We start from the raw sequence: 21,800 nt of genomic DNA, 5'->3' as shown, positions 1-21,800 counted from the left end.
TGAAGAACGGCCTATCCACTCATATATCACATATACATAAACACCCACATATGCAGACATATACATACATACACATGTACAGATTCATACTTGCTTGCCTTCATCCATTCCTGTTGCCAACCCTTCCCACAGGAAGACAGCATTGCTATCCCTTGCTTCAGCAAGGTAGCGCCAGGAAAACAGAAAAAAAAAGAAAAAAAAGGCCGCATTCATTCACACTCAATCTCTAACTGTCCTGTGTAATGCACTGAAACCACAGCTTCCTATCCACATCCAGGCCTCAAAGACCTTTTCATGGTTTACCCCAGATGCATTACATGCCGTGGTTCAGTCCACTTACTGCAGGTCTACCCCATTATACCACATTGTTCCAATTCTTTCTATTCCTTGCACACCTCTCACCCTCCTACATGTTCAGGGCCCCAATTGCTCAAAATCTTTTTTACTCCATTCTTCCACCTCCAGTTTGGTCTCCTGCTTCTCCTTGTTCCCTCCACCTTAGATACATATATCTGCTTTGTCAATCTTTCCTCACTCATTCTCTCCATATGTCCAAACCATTTTAACACACCCTCTACTGCTCTCTTAACCACTCACTTTCTATTTCCACACATCTCTCTTGCCCTTACATTACTTACTTGATCAAAGCACCTCACACCACATATTGTCCTCAAACATTTCATTTCCAACACATCCACCCTCCTACATACAACCCTATCAATAGTTCATGCCTCGCAACCATACAACATTGTTTGAACTACTTTTCCTTCAAACGTACCCATTTTTGCTCTCCAAGATAATGTTCTCTCCTTCCACACATTCTTCATCTCTCCCAGAACCTTTACCCCCTCCCCCACTATGTGACTTACTTCCGCTTCCCCGGTTCCATTTGCTGCTAAGTCCACTCCCAGATATCTAAAACACTTCGCTTCCTCTCCAGTTTTTCTCATTCAAATTTACCTCCCAATTAACTTGTACACACAAGAACTTTTCTTCGAATAAAATTATGTGAGGACTGAAGAAAGGAAGACATGGAGAGCAACAATCATAAAAGATGAGAGAAGAAAAAACCCTACTGAACCTAAAAACCTTGCTTTTATTCACATTTACTCTCAGCTTTCTCTTTTCACATTTTTTTATCAAACTCAGTCACCAACCTCTGCAGTTTCTCGTTCAAATTAGCTACTAGTGGTGTATCATCAACAAACAACAATTGACTCACTTCCCAGAATTTCTCATCCCCAACAGAGTGCATACTTGCCCCTCTATCCCAAACTCTTGCATTTGCCTTTTAACCACCCCATCCATGAACAAATTAAACAACCATGATGACATCACACACCCCTGTCACAGACTGACCTTCACTGGAAATCACTCTCTCCTCTCTGCCTACTCATACACATGCCTTACACCCTTGATAAAAACTTCTCTGCTTTTAGCAGCTTACCTCCCACACCATGTATTCTTAAGACCTTCCACAAAGGATCTCTGTCAACCCTATCATATAAGCCTTCTCCAAAGCCATAAATGTTCCATACAAATCCAGCTTTTTTCAAAGTATTTCCCACATGTATTCTTCAAAGTAAACACCTGATCCACACATCCTCTACCACTTATGAAACCACAGTGCTCTTCCCCAGTCTGATACTCTGTACATACTTTCACCCTCTTAACCAATACCCTCACCATACAGCTTTCCAGGAATTATTAACAAACTTATGCCTCTGTAGTTTGAACACTTACCTGTATCCCCTTTGCCTTTGTACGATAGTCCTATACATGCATTCTGCCTATCCTCAGGCACTTCACCATGATCCATACATACGATGAATATCCTTACCAACCAATCAACAACATAGTCATCCCCTTTCTTGATAAATTCAGCTGCAGCACCATCCAACCCTGCTGCCCTGCCAGATTTCATCTTCCGCAAGGCTTTCACCACCTCTTCTCTCTTCACAAACCACTCACCCTGACTTTCACTTTGCACACCACCCCAACCAAAACACCTTTCATCTACCACTCTTATCATCAAACACATTCAACAAACCTTCAAAATACTCGCTCCATCTCCCTCTCACTTCATCACTACCTGTTATCGCTTCTCCCCCTCGTCCCTCTCACTTATATTCCCATTTGTTTTTTTGTCTTATGCAAGTTATTTACTTCCTTCCAAAGCATCTTTTTATTGTTCCTAAAGTTTTATGATATTCTCTCACCCCAACTCTCATTTGCCTTCTTTTTGAATCGTTGCACTTTCCTCTTGATCTCTTGCCGCTTTCTTTTATACTTTTCCCAGTCATTTGCACCTCTTCCTTGCAAATATTATCCAAACTCCTCTCTTTTCTCTTTTACTAACTACTTTACTTCTTCATCTCATCACTCACTACCCTTTCTAATCTGCCCAGCACCTACCATTCTCATGCCACAAACATCTTTTGCACATGCAATCACTGCTTCCTTAAATACATCCCATTCCTCACCTACCCCCCTAATATCATTTGCTCTCCCCTATTGCCATTTTACACTCAATCTCTCTTGGTACTTCCTCACACAAGTCTCGTATCCAAATTCACTTACTCTCACCACACTCCTCTCCTTGACATTCTCTTCTTTTTTGAAAACCTCTACAAAGCTTCACCTTCGCCTTCACAAGATAGTGATCAGACATCCCACCAGCTGCCCCTCTCAGCACTTTCACAGCCAAAAGTCTCTCTTTTACACTGTTATCAATTAACATTGTATCTAATAATGCCCTTTAACCATCTTTTCTACTCACATACTTGTGTATATCTCTCTTTTTAAACCGGGTATTCCCAATCACCAGTCTTCTTTCAGTACACATATCCACAAGCTCTTCACTATTTCCCTTCTTAACACTGAATACCCCATATACACCACTTATACCCTCAACTGCCACATTACTCACCTTCACATTTAAATCTCCCAGTCTCTTGCACCAAGACTGCTGACACACACTCAGTTGCTCCCAAAACACTTGACTCTCAAGATCTTTCCTCTCATGACCAGGTATATAAGCACCCATCTCTCTCATCTGGTTTCAGTTTTACCCACATCAGTCCAAAATTTACTTTCATTACACTCACACACTTGCACATCTCCTGCTTCAGGAGTAGTGCTACTCCTTCCTTAGCTCTTGTCCTCTCACCAATCCATGACTTTTCTCCCAAGACATTTGTAAACCATTCTTCCCCTTTACCCCTGAGCTTTGTTTCACTCAGAGCTAGACCATCCATGTTTCTTTCCTCAACATACTACCTGTCTCTCCTTTCTTCTCATCTTGGTTACATCCATACACATTTGGACACCCCAATCTGAGCCTTCTTACATGTTCCCTGCATATCATAGAAGGCAACTAAAAGGGGGTGGGAGCAGGAGGCTGGAAGCTCTCCCCCTCAGGTTTTACATTTTCAAAGGAAATTACAGTATCATGAGAGGAGATTCTCCTTTAAGTACACTTATATATTATATGTTTGGTACTTAGTGTAGCTGAGGAAGGTAGTGGTCATTGTTTGAACTGTGTGACATCATCTGTTTCTGAAACTTAATCTAGTTCCATTCACACATGGTGATATGGTGTGATTTAGTAGTGGATTAGTAAATGTGTTTTAATTAGCAAATTGACCAATATAATGCATTTTTCCAGTAATGCAATAATACAAAATATGATTGCAGACCTTGGGAGTAGTGAAGAGTCAGGCAAGGATTGGTCAGACCTTGAGAGAGAAGCTGCAGAGGCTGATAAACAGCTTGGTGACTTTGAGGATGAGTACACCAAACAGAAGAAGAAGAAGGGTGGCAGCTCTCACAATAAGTATGAAGATCGTAAAAGGTAAATCTTACATTATTCAATAACAACAATAACTAAAGTCCATAGCTTGATTTTTACGTTGTTTCATCTGTAAGCTATAGACAAACTTTAACATTGAATACTTATCAGAGCTTAAAAGCATGTCTTGAACAAGTTTACCCAGTCTTGGCAGTATAATCGTAAGGGCAAACTACAATGCTGAAGCATCATATCCATTATCCTCTTAAAAAACTTCCTGCTTTTGGTTATTTAATCATCACTCAGGATGGGGTTGAAAACACTAGGTCATCACCCCCTCCTCCTTTCTTTCTCCTTTGACTTATAACTCATTTCACAGCCAGATTTATTCTGTGCACAGTCATCTCAAGTGTATTGCCGGTATATTTATTTATTTTATTACACTTAACCACCATCTCTCGCTTTAGCGAGGTAGCACAAGGAAACATATGAGGAATGGCCTAACCCACCCACACACATGTATATACATAAACGCCCAGACACACACATATACATACATATATATTTCAACGTATACATGAATGATTTGGTAAACAGAGAAGAGGTAGTGAAAGCTTTGCGGAAGATGAAAGCCGGCAAGGCAGCAGGTTTGGATGGTATTGCAGTGGAATTTATTAAAAAAGGGGGTGACTGTATTGTTGACTGGTTGGTAAGGTTATTTAATGTATGTATGACTCATGGTGAGGTGCTTGAGGATTGGCGGAATGCGTGCATAGTGCCATTGTATAAAGGCAAAGGAGATAAGAGTGAGTGCTCAAATTACAGAGGTATAAGTTTGTTGAGTATTCCTGGTAAATTATATGGGAGGGTATTGATTGAGAGGGTGAAGGCATGTACAGAGCATCAGATTGGGGAAGAGCAGTGTGGTCTCAGAAGTGGTAGAGGATGTGTGGATCAGGTGTTTGCTTTGAAGAATGTATGTGAGAAATACTTAGAAAAGCAAATGGATTTGTATGTGGCATTTATGGATCTGGAGAAGGCATATGATAGAGTTGATAGAGATGCTCTGTGGAAGGTATTAAGAATATATGGTGTGGGAGGAAAGTTGTTAGAAGCAGTGAAAAGTTTTTATCGAGGATGTAAGGCATGTGTACGTGTAGGAAGAGAGGAAAGTGATTGGTTCTCAGTGAATGTAGGTTTGCGGCAGGGGTGTGTGATGTCTCCATGGTTGTTTAATTTGTTTATGGATGGGGTTGTTAGGGAGGTAAATGCAAGAGTTTTGGAAAGAGGGGCAAGTATGAAGTCTGTTGGGGATGAGAGAGCTTGGGAAGTGAGTCAGTTGTTGTTCGCTGATGATACAGCGCTGGTGGCTGATTCATGTGAGAAACTGCAGAAGCTGGTGACTGAGTTTGGAAGAGTGTGTGGAAGAAGAAAGTTAAGAGTAAATGTGAATAAGAGCAATGTTATTAGGTACAGTAGGGTTGAGGGTCAAGTCAATTGGGAGGTGAGTTTGAATGGAGAAAAACTGGAGGAAGTGAAGTGTTTTAGATATCTCGGAGTGGATCTGGCAGCGGATGGAACCATGGAAGCGGAAGTGGATCATAGGGTGGGGGAGGGGGCGAAAATCCTGGGGGCCTTGAAGAATGTGTGGAAGTCGAGAACATTATCTCGGAAAGCAAAAATGGGTATGTTTGAAGGAATAGTGGTTCCAACAATGTTGTATGGTTGCGAGGCATGGGCTATGGATAGAGTTGTGTGCAGGAGGATGGATGTGCTGGAAATGAGATGTTTGAGGACAATGTGTGGTGTGAGGTGGTTTGATCGAGTGAGTAACGTAAGGGTAAGAGAGATGTGTGGAAATAAAAAGAGCGTGGTTGAGAGAGCAGAAGAGGGTGTTTTGAAGTGGTTTGGGCACATGGAGAGGATGAGTGAGGAAAGATTGACCAAGAGGATATATGTGTCGGAGGTGGAGGGAACAAGGAGAAGAGGGAGACCAAATTGGAGGTGGAAAGATGGAGTGAAAAAGATTTTGTGTGATCGGGGCCTGAACATGCAGGAGGGTGAAAGGAGGGCAAGGAATAGAGTGAATTGGAGCGATGTGGTATACCGGGGTTGACGTGCTGTCAGTGGATGGAAGCAGGGCATGTGAAGCGTCTGGGGTAAACCATGGAAAGCTGTGTAGGTATGTATATTTGCGTGTGTGGACGTATGTATATACATGTGTATGGGGGGGGGGTTGGGCCATTTCTTTCGTCTGTTTCCTTGCGCTACCTCGCAAACGCGGGAGACAGCGACAAAGTATAATAAATAAATAAATATACATGAATATACAGAGTGAGTGCTCAAATTACAGAGGTATACGTTTGTTGAGTATTCCTGGTAAATTATATGGGAGGGTATTGATTGAGAGGGTGAAGGCATGTACAGAGCATCAGATTGGGGAAGAGCAGTGTGGTTTCAGAAGTGGTAGGGGATGTGTGGATCAGGTGTTTGCTTTGAAGAATGTATGTGAGAAATACTTAGAAAAGCAAATGGATTTGTATGTAGCATTTATGGATCTGGAGAAGGCATATGATAGAGTTGATAGGATGCTCTGTGGAAGGTATTAAGAATATATGGTGTGGGAGACAAGTTGTTAGAAGCAGTGAAAAGTTTTTATCAAGGATGTAAGGCATGTGTACGTGTAGGAAGAGAGGAAAGTGATTGGTTCTCAGTGAATGTAGGTTTACGGCAGGGGTGTGTGATGTCTCCATGGTTGTTTAATTTGTTTATGGATGGGGTTGTTAGGGAGGTGAATGCAAGAGTTTTGGAAAGAGGGGCAAGTATGAAGTCTGTTGGGGATGAGAGAGCTTGGGAAGTGAGTCAGTTGTTGTTCGCTGATGATACAGCGCTGGTGGCTGATTCATGTGAGAAACTGCAGAAGCTGGTGACTGAGTTTGGTAAAGTGTGTGAAAGAAGAAAGTTAAGAGTAAATGTGAATAAGAGCAAGGTTATTAGGTACAGTAGGGTTGAGGGTCAAGTCAATTGGGAGGTAAGTTTGAATGGAGAAAAACTGGAGGAAGTAAAGTGTTTTGGATATCTGGGAGTGGATCTGGCAGCGGATGGAACCATGGAAGCGGAAGTGGATCATAGGGTGGGGGAGGGAGCAAAAATCCTGGGAGCCTTGAAGAATGTGTGGAAGTCGAGAACATTATCTCGGAAAGCAAAAATGGGTATGTTTGAAGGAATAGTGGTTCCAACAATGTTGTATGGTTGCGAGGCGTGGGCTATGGATAGAGTTGTGCGCAGGAGGATGGATGTGCTGGAAATGAGATATTTGAGGACAATGTGTGGTGTGAGGTGGTTTGATCGAGTAAGTAACGTAAGGGTAAGAGAGATGTGTGGAAATAAAAAGAGCGTGGTTGAGAGAGCAGGAGAGGGTGTTTTGAAGTGGTTTGGGCACATGGAGAGGATGAGTGAGGAAAGATTGACCAAGAGGATATATGTGTCGGAGGTGGAGGGAACAAGGAGAAGAGGGAGACCAAATTGGAGGTGGAAAGATGGAGTGAAAAAGATTTTGTGTGATCGGGGCCTGAACATGCAGGAGGGTGAAAGGAGGGCAAGGAATAGAGTGAATTGGAGCGATGTGGTATACCGGGGTTGACGTGCTGTCAGTGGATGGAAGCAGGGCATGTGAAGCGTCTGGGGTAAACCATGGAAAGCTGTGTAGGTATGTATATTTGCGTGTGTGGACGTATGTATATACATGTGTATGGGGGAGGGTTGGGCCATTTCTTTCGTCTGTTTCCTTGCGCTACCTCGCAAACGCGGGAGACAGCGACAAAGTATAATAAATAAATAAATATACATGAATATACAGAGTGAGTGCTCAAATTACAGAGGTATACGTTTGTTGAGTATTCCTGGTAAATTATATGGGAGGGTATTGATTGAGAGGGTGAAGGCATGTACAGAGCATCAGATTGGGGAAGAGCAGTGTGGTTTCAGAAGTGGTAGAGGATGTGTGGATCAGGTGTTTGCTTTGAAGAATGTATGTGAGAAATACTTAGAAAAGCAAATGGATTTGTATGTAGCATTTATGGATCTGGAGAAGGCATATGATAGAGTTGATAGAGATGCTCTGTGGAAGGTATTAAGAATATATGGTGTGGGAGACAAGTTGTTAGAAGCAGTGAAAAGTTTTTATCAAGGATGTAAAGCATGTGTACGTGTAGGAAGAGAGGAAAGTGATTGGTTCTCAGTGAATGTAGGTTTACGGCAGGGGTGTGTGATGTCTCCATGGTTGTTTAATTTGTTTATGGATGGGGTTGTTAGGGAGGTGAATGCAAGAGTTTTGGAAAGAGGGGCAAGTATGAAGTCTGTTGGGGATGAGAGAGCTTGGGAAGTGAGTCAGTTGTTGTTCGCTGATGATACAGCGCTGGTGGCTGATTCATGTGAGAAACTGCAGAAGCTGGTGACTGAGTTTGGTAAAGTGTGTGAAAGAAGAAAGTTAAGAGTAAATGTGAATAGGAGCAAGGTTATTAGGTACAGTAGGGTTGAGGGTCAAGTCAATTGGGAGGTAAGTTTGAATGGAGAAAAACTGGAGGAAGTAAAGTGTTTTGGATATCTGGGAGTGGATCTGGCAGCGGATGGAACCATGGAAGCGGAAGTGGATCATAGGGTGGGGGAGGGAGCAAAAATCCTGGGAGCCTTGAAGAATGTGTGGAAGTCGAGAACATTATCTCGGAAAGCAAAAATGGGTATGTTTGAAGGAATAGTGGTTCCAACAATGTTGTATGGTTGCGAGGCGTGGGCTATGGATAGAGTTGTGCGCAGGAGGATGGATGTGCTGGAAATGAGATATTTGAGGACAACGTGTGGTGTGAGGTGGTTTGATCTAGTAAGTAACGTAAGGGTAAGAGAGATGTGTGGAAATAAAAAGAGCGTGGTTGAGAGAGCAGGAGAGGGTGTTTTGAAATGGTTTGGGCACATGGAGAGAATGAGTGAGGAAAGATTGACCAAGAGGATATATGTGTCGGAGGTGGAGGGAACGAGGAGAAGTGGGAGACCAAATTGGAGGTGGAAAGATGGAGTGAAAAGGATTTTGTGTGATCGGGGCCTGAACATGCAGGAGGGTGAGAGGAGGGCAAGGAATAGAGTGAATTGGAGCGATGTGGTATACTGGGGTTGACGTGCTGTCAGTGGATTGAATCAGGGCATGTGAAGCGTATGGGGTAAACCATGGAAAGCTGTGTAGGTATGTATATTTGCGTGTGTGGACGTATGTATATACATGTGTATGGGGGTGGGTTGGGCCATTTCTTTCGTCTGTTTCCTTGCGCTACCTTGCAAACGCGGGAGACAGCGACAAAGCAAAAAAAAAACATGAATATACATACGCAGACATATACATATGTACACGTGTTCATTCCCATACTTGCTGCCTTCATCCAATCTCGTCGCCACCTCACCACACACGGAATAGCACCACCACCACCACCACCACCACCAATGAAACGTTTTTACCAAGGATTTAAGGCATGTGTACAAGTAGGAAGAGAGGACAGTGATTGGTTCCCAGTGAATGTCCGTCTGCAGCAGGGATGTGTGATGTCCCCATGGTTGTTTAATTTGTTTATGGATGGGCGGGTTTGGGAGGTAAATGCAAGAGTTTTGGAGAGAGGGGCAAGTATGCAGTTTGTTGTGAATGAGAGGGCCTGGGAAGTGTCAGTTGTTCGCTGATGATACAGCTCTAGTGGCTGATTCATGTTAGAAACTGCAGAATTTGGTGACTGAATTTGGAAAAGTGTGTGAAAGGAGAAAGTTGGGAGTGAATGTGAATAAGAGCAAGGTTATTAGGTTCAGTGGGTTGAGGGACGAGTTAATTGGGATGTAAGTTTGAATGGAGAAAAATTGGAGGAAGTGAAGTGTTTTAGATATCTGAGAGTGGACTTAGCAGCTATTGGAACCATGGAAGTGACTCACAGTTCGGGGAGGGGGTGAAGGTTCTGGGAGTGATGAAGAATGTGTGGAAGGAGAGAACATTATCTCGGAAAGCAAAAATGGTTATGTTTAAAGGAATAGTAGTTCCAACAATGTTATATGGTTGCGAGGCATGGACTATAGATAGGGTTGTACGGAGGAGGGTGGATGTGTTGGAAATGAAATGTTTGAGGACTATATGTGGTGTGAGGTGGTTTGATTGAGTAAGTAATGTAAGGATAAGAGAGATATGTGGAAATAAAAAGAGTATGGTTAAGAGAGCAGAAAAGGGTATGCTGAAATGGTTTGGACATATGGAGAGAATGAGTGGGGATAGATTGACAAAGAGGATATGTGTGTCAGAGGTGGAGGGAACAAGAATAAGCAGATCAAATTGGAGGTGGATGGATGGAGTGAAAAAGAGTTTGAGCGATCAGTGCTTGGAACATAAAGGAGTTGAGAGTGTGCAAGAAATAGAGTGAATTGGAATGATGTGATATACCGGGGTCGATGTGCTGTCAATGAACTGAACTATGGCGTGTGAAGCATTTGTGTAAACCATGGAAAGGTCTGTGAGGCCTGGATGTGGATAGGGAGCTGTGGCTTCAGTGCAGTACACCTGGCAGCTAGAGACTGAGTGTGAACGAATGTGACCTTTTTGTTATTATTCCTGGCACTGCCTCGCTGAACCAGGGGATATCGATGCTGTTTTGCTGTGGGGCAGGGTATCGACAGGAGTGGGCGAAGGTGAATATGTACATCTGTATGTATGCATGTAATGTCTGTGTATGTGTATGTATGTATATGTTAATATGTACATGTATGTATATGTGCGTATGTGGGCGTTTATATATATATATATATGTGTATATAAGTGGATGGGCCATTCTTCGTCTGTTTCCTGACTCTACCTTGCTGACGCAGGAAATAGCGGTTATGTATAATAATAATAATGATAATGATAATATAATGATATAAGGAAAATTGAATTCTGCTGTGCTGTATCGTCAGTGACCTGATAGACCTTGGAAATATGCAAATTCTATAGAATTCAGCACTTCACAAGTAAGAATGATGAATTGTAACGTATGAACTAACGGGAGAGGATGAAAGAACTTAATCTGTACTGCCAAGAAGAGGAGGAGAAGGATAGATAGTAAAATGTGGTTGAGGGAATCTAGCAATGTACTCAGTTTTAATGAAAGTTTTCATTGATATTATGGATTGCACCAAAAAGATATCAAGCAGAAATTTGCAAGAGCTTTTTAACAAAGATGGAAATATTTTTCTGTGCAGTATCAAGTGAAGTAAGAAATATGCATGGAACAGTTACAGAGAAAATCCAAAGAAACTTAGGTACTTGGTTAGAAACAGTCCCTGTTGGATTCAAGAATGATGGTTGTGTAAAGGGGCAAACCATTGAGTGGCCTGTGGCTCAATGGGATGGGGAGTTCTGGTTTTGGTACATTATATGTGAGGAAATTGGGCCATTTTGCATGCTCTATACATGTACTGCTTGAGAGTGGATACGAGGAAATTGGGCCATTTTGTATGCTCTATATATGTACAGCTTGAGAGTGGATGTGAGGAAATTGGGCCATTTTGTGTTCCTGATGCTGCCATGCTAAAGCATGAAAATGTGAACAAGTTTGAAAAGAAAAACTATAGTATTATTGAAAAAAAGAACGTTTATAGCCAGTTTGAAATTATATTCATTAAGGATAGGTCTAATGTACAGTATTAAAAAATTTGAGAATCTGGTTTCTTTTAGCCATAGTTTGTAAACCTTGTCGTGGAATACTAGAGGCCCCCCCCCCACCCCCCAATACAAGATTGCTTTTTAATTCTTCCTTTTCTCTTTTTCAGTTCCAAACACAGGTCATCCAAACATGACAGGTAAGGTGCTGTTTTGTTCTGGCAAGATTGTAATGAAAAGATTTTGTCAGGTCTCTGTACCTAAGACCGATGTAAGGCACTTACTCTCAGCAGAGGACATGGAAATGATATCTTTCTGTTGAACTCTTCTCTCATTTTACTCATATTTCATAGATAGGCATATTCTTAATGGTGAATAACATGAATTTATTTAGAAATATTACACCTTTCACTCTAAAGATCAGTGAGGAGTAAAGCTTCAGGCTCGCACATGTAAGGAGGATGTTGAAGATGTTACTTTTATTATTTCGAACTTAGTCTCACCCTCTGCTCTTATACACAAGCATAGTATTGGTGGTAAGAAGCATATTCAAAGCAATATAGATGCAGTGGGAGAATGTCGTGGTGACATTGAAACAGAGGTACTCAGGAAAGAAAAATATGCTGTTAGAGATGGAACTTTTGGAAAAATTTATTGTGTGATGGAAAGCTTAGAAAAGTGTAGAGCTTATAGAATTAGTGCTTATTAGCAAAAAGAGAGATTATAAAGAGTTAGACACACAGACAGAAATTACAGGTAAAGTGGATGTCGCCAGAATTAGAGGGATTAGTGAATCAGGAGGTTGATAGACATATCTTTTTTTTTCACAAAGAAAATCATATACCAGATGAAGACAGGAAAGAAAGAAGGAATGCGCATAAGATTACTAGAGGCTCCAGAGTTGTCAGATTCAACTTCTGTAATGAAAGGAGAGTAATTGTTGGTTATAATCATAACAGGATGACCAGTCTCAGGTACATTTGATTTGGAGAGGTTAACTGCAAATGTACAACAGTACATTGCACAGTTAAGAAAACTGGTTAGCTCTTAATGGGCTTTGTATCCCCATAGAGATCAACCATAACCCTTTTAATGCTAGACCTGCATGGATCCAACTTGCAACTTTCCATCACTATGAGTGATTAGCCACCACCACTCAACAAAATACTCCACCCATACTGAGCATCATATATGCTACACACAGGACATTCACTCCCAGCACCACAAACATTAACACAGGCTATGAACAAACTGAATGCATTTAGAACATGCAGTGTTTCCAGTTTTGGATGAGGCAGGTAACCCCTTTGCATCCTCTACAAACAGTTAATATGCTTTATCTTAAAACAACACCTCGCTTGTTCCTCTGCCACCAAAAGCAAACATAACAAAAATAGCATGCTTGATTATGCATGGCCCTCAGAATAATCACTGGCTACCTATGCAACCATAAACATTCTATACATAGATTGAAACAGTACAGTCTCACCTCACTGTACTTGGCACTCAGTTCTTTGGAACAGCATCAGACCCCTCCAATCCAACTACCAATCCACAAGTAGAAGCAAAAATACTCATCTATGCTTTTCACTCGGCAATCTATTTGTAAAGATCTCCTTTTGCCCAACAAACATGTCTGTGATAGAACATGTGTACATATAGTAATGACTTAACAAGAATGAAAAAAATTCTTTACCAACCCAATCATAAACTCCCTCTACTAAAAATGCATACCCCAGACATGCACGAGTTACATGTTCTGGTCACCACCCATCTCTACAACATTACAAAATCTTGTTCAACATACTGTATTTCAAGACTTCACATGCCCAAGATGCAGTTTCCGTAATGAAGACACTGAACACTTACTCCTCGATTGTCCTTCACTCTCTTTACACAAATATATGCATCACATCACCATACATAGTGAATTTGGTCCTGCCCAGTGGATGTGGGCAACTTTTCGTGGGCTATGGGAGTCACACAGGTGTTTTAGGGCATGGAAATAAGTGTGTATAATTATGTGTTTTTACTGTATATGTACGGGGTCCCTCTCTACTATTGTACAACTTTTTTTTAATAATGTATACTAACCACATTTGCCTTATCTTTCAGGTCATTCCATTCGTCCACCACTAGTTTTACTAGAAAAGTACTTGTCTACATCCCCCCCCCTCTTCTGTTTCATCTTCTTGTGCACATCACCAACATTTCCAAATAAGCCAGCAAAGCTCGTTCCATGAGGACATAGAAGTTAAGATAACCTAAATTCATCCCATAAGTTAAACACCTCCTAAAGCAAAGAAACCAGCTCAGAAAAAAAAATATTTACCTTCATTAGATATCATAGAACAAATCCAAACTCTGAAAAACACAAGACCCACAGCAACCAACTCTGGCACATGGTGAAGATCCACACTTACCACATCAGTCCAGAACCAATTCATGTAGCACTCCTTACCCATTCCATCCTATTTCCTCCCTGTGATCACAAGCATACTCATGAGACACTACTTAGAAATCTGCTACAAACCAACCTCAACCCTAAAAGGGAAAGTCATGAAAAACTTAACACAGAATCGATCCAGAAGCAACTGCCCACCCATCCTTCACTGACAGTATGTCAAACTTTCATGTGTAACATATTGGCCCATTTGCAATTGAAGCACTTACAAATATCTTCAACCACTCCTGGCAGCACAACAAAATCCCAAATATCTGGGAACTTGCCACACAATACCGATCCTAAAACCCTCCAAACCACATTTAAAAATGTAAAAGATCCTGCCATATTTCACTTGTCACCAGTGTTCAAACTCTGTGAAAAACTGAACCACAACAGAAAAAAAAAAAATTTGGGCAACCACTCATCATGGTTTCAGACCCAGCAATTTTACTACCATATTATACACTGATCTCACACAACATACTGTAGATGGCTTTATCCAACAGCAGCCTACCTCCCACATCTTATTAGAGCAAACAAACATCAACAAAGCATTCAACACTGTCTACAAAACATACTCACACAAAAGATACTTGACTTCACAATCCAGTGCAGTGATAAAAAGTGGTTGGCCAGCTTCATAGTTGGGCACCATGCCAGAGTCTCCCATAATGGCTTTACTTTATGAACTTTCGTGGTGCAGCAGTTAGCATTCCCGTCTGTAACACATTAATGGGCCACCCAGGGTCGAGTGCATAGGTACAAATCCTGGTTGTAGGAGTCAATCCACAGTCAACCCAGCTGTACATCCACCCCAAGGGATTAGTTAATAAAATAGGTACCTGGCTGAGGATAGGATATATATATTATTTTTCATACATATTTGCCATTTCCTATGATGGCAAGGTAGCTTTAAGAACAGAGGATTGAGCCTTAGAGAGACTATCCTCACTTGGCCCTCTTTGTTCCTTTTTTTCCTTAATCACTGTTTCCCGCGTCAGCAAGGTAGCACCAGGAAACAGACGGAAGAAAGACCCATCCACTCATATTACACATACACAGCCATATACATATGAAAACATGTACATATTCATACTGGCTTGCTTTTATCCATTCCTGGCTCCACCCTGCCCCACAGGAAACAGCATCACCACCCTATGCATCAGCGAGGTAGTGCCAGGAGAACAGACAAAAAAAATGCCACATATGTTCTCACTCAGTCTCTAGCTGTCATGTGTAAATGCACCAAGACAACAGCTCCCTATATTTATAATTTTCATATTTGATCACCATTTTCCACATTAGCAAGGTAACATCAGAAAATGGACAAGGACACATACATTTTTTTTTTCTTTCAAACTATTTGCCATTTCCCATGTTAGTGAGGTAGCGTTAAGAACAGAGGACTGGGCATTTGAGGGAATATCCTCACCTGGTCCCCTTCTCTGTTCCTTCTTTTGGAAAATTAAAAAAATTAACTTTTATTATAATTATTATTATTTTATTTATTTATTTATTTATTTTGCTTTGTCGCTGTCTCCTGCGTTAGTGAGGTAGCGCAAGGAAACAGACGAAAGAATGGCCCAACCCACCCACATACACATGTATATACATACACATCCACACGCAAATATACATACCTAAACATCTCAACTTATACCTATATATACACACACAGACATATACATATATACACATGTACATAATTCATACTGTCTGCCTTTATTCATTCCCATTGCCACACATGAAATAACAACCCCCTCATGTGTGCGAGGTAGTGCTAGGAAAAGACAACAAAGGCCACATTTGTTCACACCCAAGTCACTAGCTGTCATGCAATAATGCTCCGAAACCACAGCTCCCTTTCCACATCCAGGCCCCACACAACTTTCCATGGTTTAGCCCAGACGCATCACATGCCCTGGTTCAGTCCATTGACAGCATGTCAACCCCGGTATACCACATCGTTCCAATTCACTCTATTCCTTGCACGCCTTTCACCCTCCTGCATGTTCAGGCCCCGATCACTCAAAATCTTTTTCACTCCATCTTTCCACCTCCAATTTGGTCTCCCACTTCTCCTCGTTCCCTCCACCTCTGACACATATATCCTCTTTGTCAATCTTTCCTCACTCATTCTCTCCATGTGCCCAAACCATTTCAAAACACCCTCTTTTGCTCTCTCAACCACACTCTTTTTATTACCACACATCTCTTTTACCCTATTATTGCTTACTCGATCAAACCACCTCACACCACATATTGTCCTCAAACATCTCATTTCCAGCACATCAACCCTCCTGCGCACAACTCCATCCATAGCCCATGCCTCGCAACCATATAACATTGTTGAAACCACTATTCCTTCAAACATACCCATTTTTGCTTTCCGAGATAATGTTCTCGACTTCCACACATTCTTCTACGCTTCTAGAATTTTCGCCCCCTCCCCCACCCTATGATTCACTTCCGTTTCCATGGTTCCATCCACTGCCAAATCCACTCCCAGATATCTAAAACACTTTACTTCCTCCAGTTTTTCTCCATTCAAACTTACCTCCCAATTGACTTGACCCTCAACCCTATTGTACCTAATAACCTTGCTCTTATTCACATTTACTCTCGACTTTCTTCTTTCACACACTTTACCAAACTCAGTCACCAGCTCCTGCACTTACATGAATCAGCCACCAGCGCCGTATCATCAGCGAACAACAACTGACTCGCTTCCCAAGCTCTCTCATCCACAACATACTGCATACTTGCCCCCTCTCTCCAAAACTCTTGCATGCACCTTCCTAACAACCCCATCCATAAACAAATTAAACAACCATGGAGACATCACACATCCCTGCCGCAAACCTACATTCACTGAGAACCAATCACTTTCCTCTCTTCCTACATGTACACATGCCTTACATCCTCGATAAAAACTTTTCACTGCTTCTAACAACTTGCCTTCCACACCATATATTCTTAATACCTTCCACAGAGCACCTCTATCAACTCTATCATATGTCTTCTCCAGATCCATAAATGCTACATACAAATCCATTTGCTTTTCTAAGTATTTCTCACATACATTCTTGAAAGCAGACACCTGATCCACACATCCTCTACCACTTCTGAAACCACACTGCTCCTCCCCAATCTGATGCCCTGTACATGCCTTCACCCTCTCAATCAATACCCTCCCATATAATTTCCCAGGAATACTCAACAAACTTATACCTCTGTAATTTGAGCACTTACCTTTGTCCCCTTTGCCTTTGTACAATGGCACTATGCAAGCATTCCACCAATCCTCAGACACCTAACCATGAATCATATATTAAATAACCTTACCAACCAGTCAACAATACAGTCACCGCCTTTTTTAATAAATTCCACTGCAATACCATCCAAACCCGCTGCCTTGCCGGCTTTCATCTTCCGCAAAGCTTTTACTACCTCTTCTCTGTTTACCAAATCATCCTCCTAACCCTTTAACTTTGCACACCACCTCGACCAAAACAACCTACATCTGCCACTCTATCATCAGACACATTCAACAAACCTTCAAAATACTCCATCTTCTCACATCACCCCTACTTGTTATCACCTCCCCATTAGCCCCCTTCCTTGAAGTTCCCATTTGTTCCTTTGTCTTACACACTTTATTTACCTCCTTCCAAAATATCTTTTTAATCTCCCTAAAATTTAATGATACTCTCTCACCCCAACTCTCATTTGCCCTCTTTTTCATCTCTTGCACCTTTCTCTTGACCTCCTCCCTCTTTCTTTTATACATCTCCCACTCGTTTGCATTATTTCCCTGCAAAACTCGTCCAAATGCCTCTCTCTTCTCTTTCACTAATAATCTTACTTCTTCATCCCACCATTCACTACCCTTTCTAATCTGCCCACCTCCCACGCTTCTCATGCCACAAGCATCTTTTGCACAAGCCATCACTGCTTCCCTAAATACATCCCATTCCTCCCCCACTCCCCTTACCTCCTTTGTTCTCATCTTTTTCCATTCTGTACTCAGTCTCTCCTGGTACTTCCTCACACAAGTCTCCTTCCCAAGCTCACTTACTCTCACCACTCTCTTCACCCCAACATTCTCTCTTCTTTTCTGAAAACCTCTACAAATCTTCACCTGCACCTCCACAAGATAATGATCAGACATCCCTCCAGTTGCACCTCTCTGCACATTAACATCCAAAACTCTCTCTTTCGTGCGCCTATCAATTAACACGTAATTTAGTAACGCTCTCTGGCCATCTCTCCTACTTACATACATATGTATATCTCTCTTTTTAAACCAGGTATTCCCAATCACAAGTCCTTTTTCAGCACATAAATCTACAAGCTCTTCACCATTTCCATTTACAACACTGAACACCCCATGTATACCAATCTTTTTCAACCACACACTTTTATTACCACACATCTCATTTACCTTTTCATTACTTACTCAATCAAACCACCTCACACCAAATATTGTCCTCAAACATTTCATTTCAACACATCCACCCTCCTCTGTACAACCCTATCTGTAGCCTGTGCCTTGCAACCATATAACATTGTTGGAACCACTTTATCTTCAAACATACCCATTTTTGCTCTCCGAGATAATATTCTCTCCTTCCACACAGTCTTCAAGACTCCCAGAACCTTCACACCCTCTCCCACCCTGACTCACATCTGCTTCCATTGTTCCATCTGCTGCTAAGTCCACTCCCAGATATCTAAAACACTTCACTTCCTTCAGTTTCTCTCCATGCAAACTTACCTCCCAATTAATTTGTCCCTCAACTTTACTGAACTTAATAACCTTGCTCTTATTCATATTTACTCTCAACTTTCTCCTTTCACACTCTTTACCAAACTCAGTCACCAACCTCTGCAGTTTCTTACCCTAATCAGCCACCATGGCTGCATCATCAGCAAACAACAACTGACTTGCTTCCTAAGCCCTCTCATCCACAACTGACTGTATACTTGTCCCTCTCCAAAACTTTTGCATTCACCTGATGCAGATATTTGTGTAGATTTACAGATACTTTTGTAAATCAAGGTTTTATATGGCCATTTCACTAGCAAGTGTACTATAAGATTTATATGTACCCTTTAAGTTTCCATGTTCAAGGTTTGTCATTGCAAAAGCATATTTACCTTAGTAAATTGGGTGGATGATAGGATGGATTCTGTTAGTCATTCAAAACCCAAACTTCTTTGTCTCCTTGTATGCGATTCTTTATAGTGGAGTAATGTATGATTGTATTTTGATTTTTTCTTGTGAGTAAACTTACTGTGTGCACTTTCTGTAATTAACAATGAATACAGTAATTACTACATTATGAATATTTCCATATACTTCCAGCAAACACAAGTCTTCTCATAAATCTTCCCACAATCCTCATAAGTCATCCTCACACAAGTCACCTCACAAGTCCCCAAGCAAAGGCAAGGATCGGCATCATTCTAGCAACAGCAGTAAACACTCTGGTAAGAAGAGGTCGAGAGATGACTCTGCCAACCGCCGCCATGATAGAAAGAAGAGCAAGTAAGCCCCTTGTTTATATTTTGGCTTGAATATGAATTATATAATTTTTTGCTGGTTGTTGGACATGCTCATCTATAATTTTTTTTTTTCACTAGTCTAGGAGAATGTTGATGACAGTAGATGAAGTTTGTAAGGGATGAAGAGAGTATTGTGAAAAACATGTTGGAAGTGAAATGAAAGATATGGCTTTTGGTGCTGTAGGATTAGAGGAAAAGAAGACATTATAATGGAAAAAATAAGAACATGCATAGACATGGCATGGTGAAGAATATGCCTTAAATCATGACTAGCTCATACAAAAGAAAAAAATGAGAGCTCAGTTGTTTGCAGTTCCAAATACCTTCCACACCTCTTTTACTCTTGTAGTTTAATTTACTCTCACCCTATTTTATTCTTTACTCAGTCCCTCCTGGTATCTCTACACACAGGTCACTTTTCCAAGATCGTTCACTTTCACCACTTCTTTCTCATGGCTACCCCTTCCTCTTTTCCAAAACCCACTAGAGATTAGCACATCATCTGTTAACACATGGGCGTCCAATCCAACTCAACCATATGTGTTTATGAATTTTTCATTTTTTCTTTTTCTTACATATTTGCCATTTCCCACATTAGCGAGATAGTGTTAAGGATGGAGGACTGAGCCTTAGAAGGTATATCTTCACTTGACCCCCTTCTCTGTTCCTCCTTTTGGAAAAATTAAAACGAGGGAAGGATTTCCAGCCCCCCTTTTAGTTTCCTTCTATGACTATCCCGAGGGATAGCACTATTTCTAGAGACATGTATTCTGTCACATAACTTGATAAGCTTTTACCCATATTCTTTTGCACCAGGGAACCCATGACATGCCTGTGTTACATCCTCATTTGCCTCATGGCCTACCCTGTAACCCTTAAATATTGGGTAACTTTTATGTTCCCACCTCAAAACGGGCAAAATATAATTTCTTATTTCCTGTTTTCCTGTGAAGAATGAAAGAAATACTGGTAACCAAGTAGGTATGTTCATGGAGATACCATGTAAATCAAAAACTTTTATGACTATCCCCAGGGATAGCACCACTTTAGAAACCTGTATTCAGTTACATAACTTGATCAGCTTGTACCCATATTCATTTGCACCAGGGAACCCATGACATGCCTGTGTTACATCCTCATTTGCCTCATGGCCTACCCTGTAACCTTTAAATATTGGGTTACTTTTGTGTTCCCACCTCAAAACAGGCAAAATATAAGGTTTCTGATTTCCTGTTTCCCAGATAAGAATGAAAGAAGTACTGGCAGTCATTCATTTTGGTAGTAGTTACATTCATGGAGATGCCATGTAAATCAAAAACTTCATAAATTAAATTTTACTGCTGTGAACCCCAGACATAATAAAAACATCTTTCCTAGTAGAATCAAGTATGTAACTTGCATTAAATGAATTATTTTAGGTTTTAAATACCTTGAGAAGAGAGGAAAGTGATTGGTTCCTGGTGAATGTTGGTTTGCGGCAGGGGTGCATGATGTCTCCATGGTTGTTTAATTTGTTTATGGATGGGGTAGTTAGGGAGATGAATGCAAGAGTTTTGGAGAGAGGGGCAAGTATGCAGTCTGTTGTGGATGAAAGGGCTTGGGAAGTGAGTCAGTTGTTCGCTGATGATACAGCAGTGGTGGCTGATTCAGGTGAGAGACTGAAGAAGTTGGTGACTGAGTTTGGTAAAGTGTGTGTGAAAGAAGAAAGTTAAGAGTAAATGTGAATAAGAGCAAGGTTATTAGGTACAGTAGGGTTGAGGGACAAGTCAATTAGGAGGTAAGTTTGAGTGGAGGAAAACTGGAGGAAGTGAAGTGTTTTAGATATCTGGGAGTGGATTTGGCAGCAGATGGAACCATGGAAGCGGAAGTGAATCATAGGGTGGGGGAGGGGGCGAAAGTTCTGGGAGTGTTGAAGAATGTGTGGAAGTTGAGAACATTATCTTGGAAAGCAAAAATGGGTATGTTTGAAGGAATAGTGGTTCCAACAATGTTATATGGTTCCGAGGTCTGGGCTATAGATAGAGTTGTGTGGAGGAGGGTGGATGTGCTGGAAATGAGATGTTTGAGGACAATATGTGGTGTGAGGTGGTTTGATCGAGTAAGTAATAATAGGGTAAGAGAGATGTGTGGTAATAAAAAGAGAGTGGTTGAGAGAGCAGAAGAGGGTGTTTTGAAATGGTTTGGTCACATGGAGAGAATGAGTGAGGAAAGATTGACCAAGAGGATATATGTGTCAGAGGTGGAGGGAATGAGGAGAAGTGGGAGACCAAATTGGAGGTGGAAGGATGGAGTGAAAAAGATTTTGAGTGATCGGGGCCTGAACATGCAGGAGGGGGAAA

General features: G+C 41.3%; 1 protein-coding gene across 1 annotated transcript in view; it reads left to right on the top strand.

Moving 5' to 3' along the window:
- Positions 1-21,800, top strand: part of LOC139763924 (FACT complex subunit spt16-like) — a 172,593-nt gene that overhangs the window by 145,052 nt on the left and 5,741 nt on the right. Inside the window, exons 21-23 of the mRNA XM_071690373.1 lie at positions 3,697-3,853; positions 11,618-11,647; positions 19,262-19,444. Coding sequence (XP_071546474.1) covers positions 3,697-3,853; positions 11,618-11,647; positions 19,262-19,444 — 370 coding nt within the window. The remainder of the gene's footprint in view (positions 1-3,696; positions 3,854-11,617; positions 11,648-19,261; positions 19,445-21,800) is intronic.

The sequence above is a fragment of the Panulirus ornatus genome, chromosome 48 (genome assembly GCF_036320965.1).
Source record: "Panulirus ornatus isolate Po-2019 chromosome 48, ASM3632096v1, whole genome shotgun sequence".
Taxonomy (NCBI): Eukaryota; Metazoa; Arthropoda; class Malacostraca; order Decapoda; family Palinuridae; genus Panulirus; species Panulirus ornatus.
The sequence above is the reverse complement of the archived record's forward strand: the minus strand, read 5'-3'. Positions and strand labels throughout refer to the sequence as shown.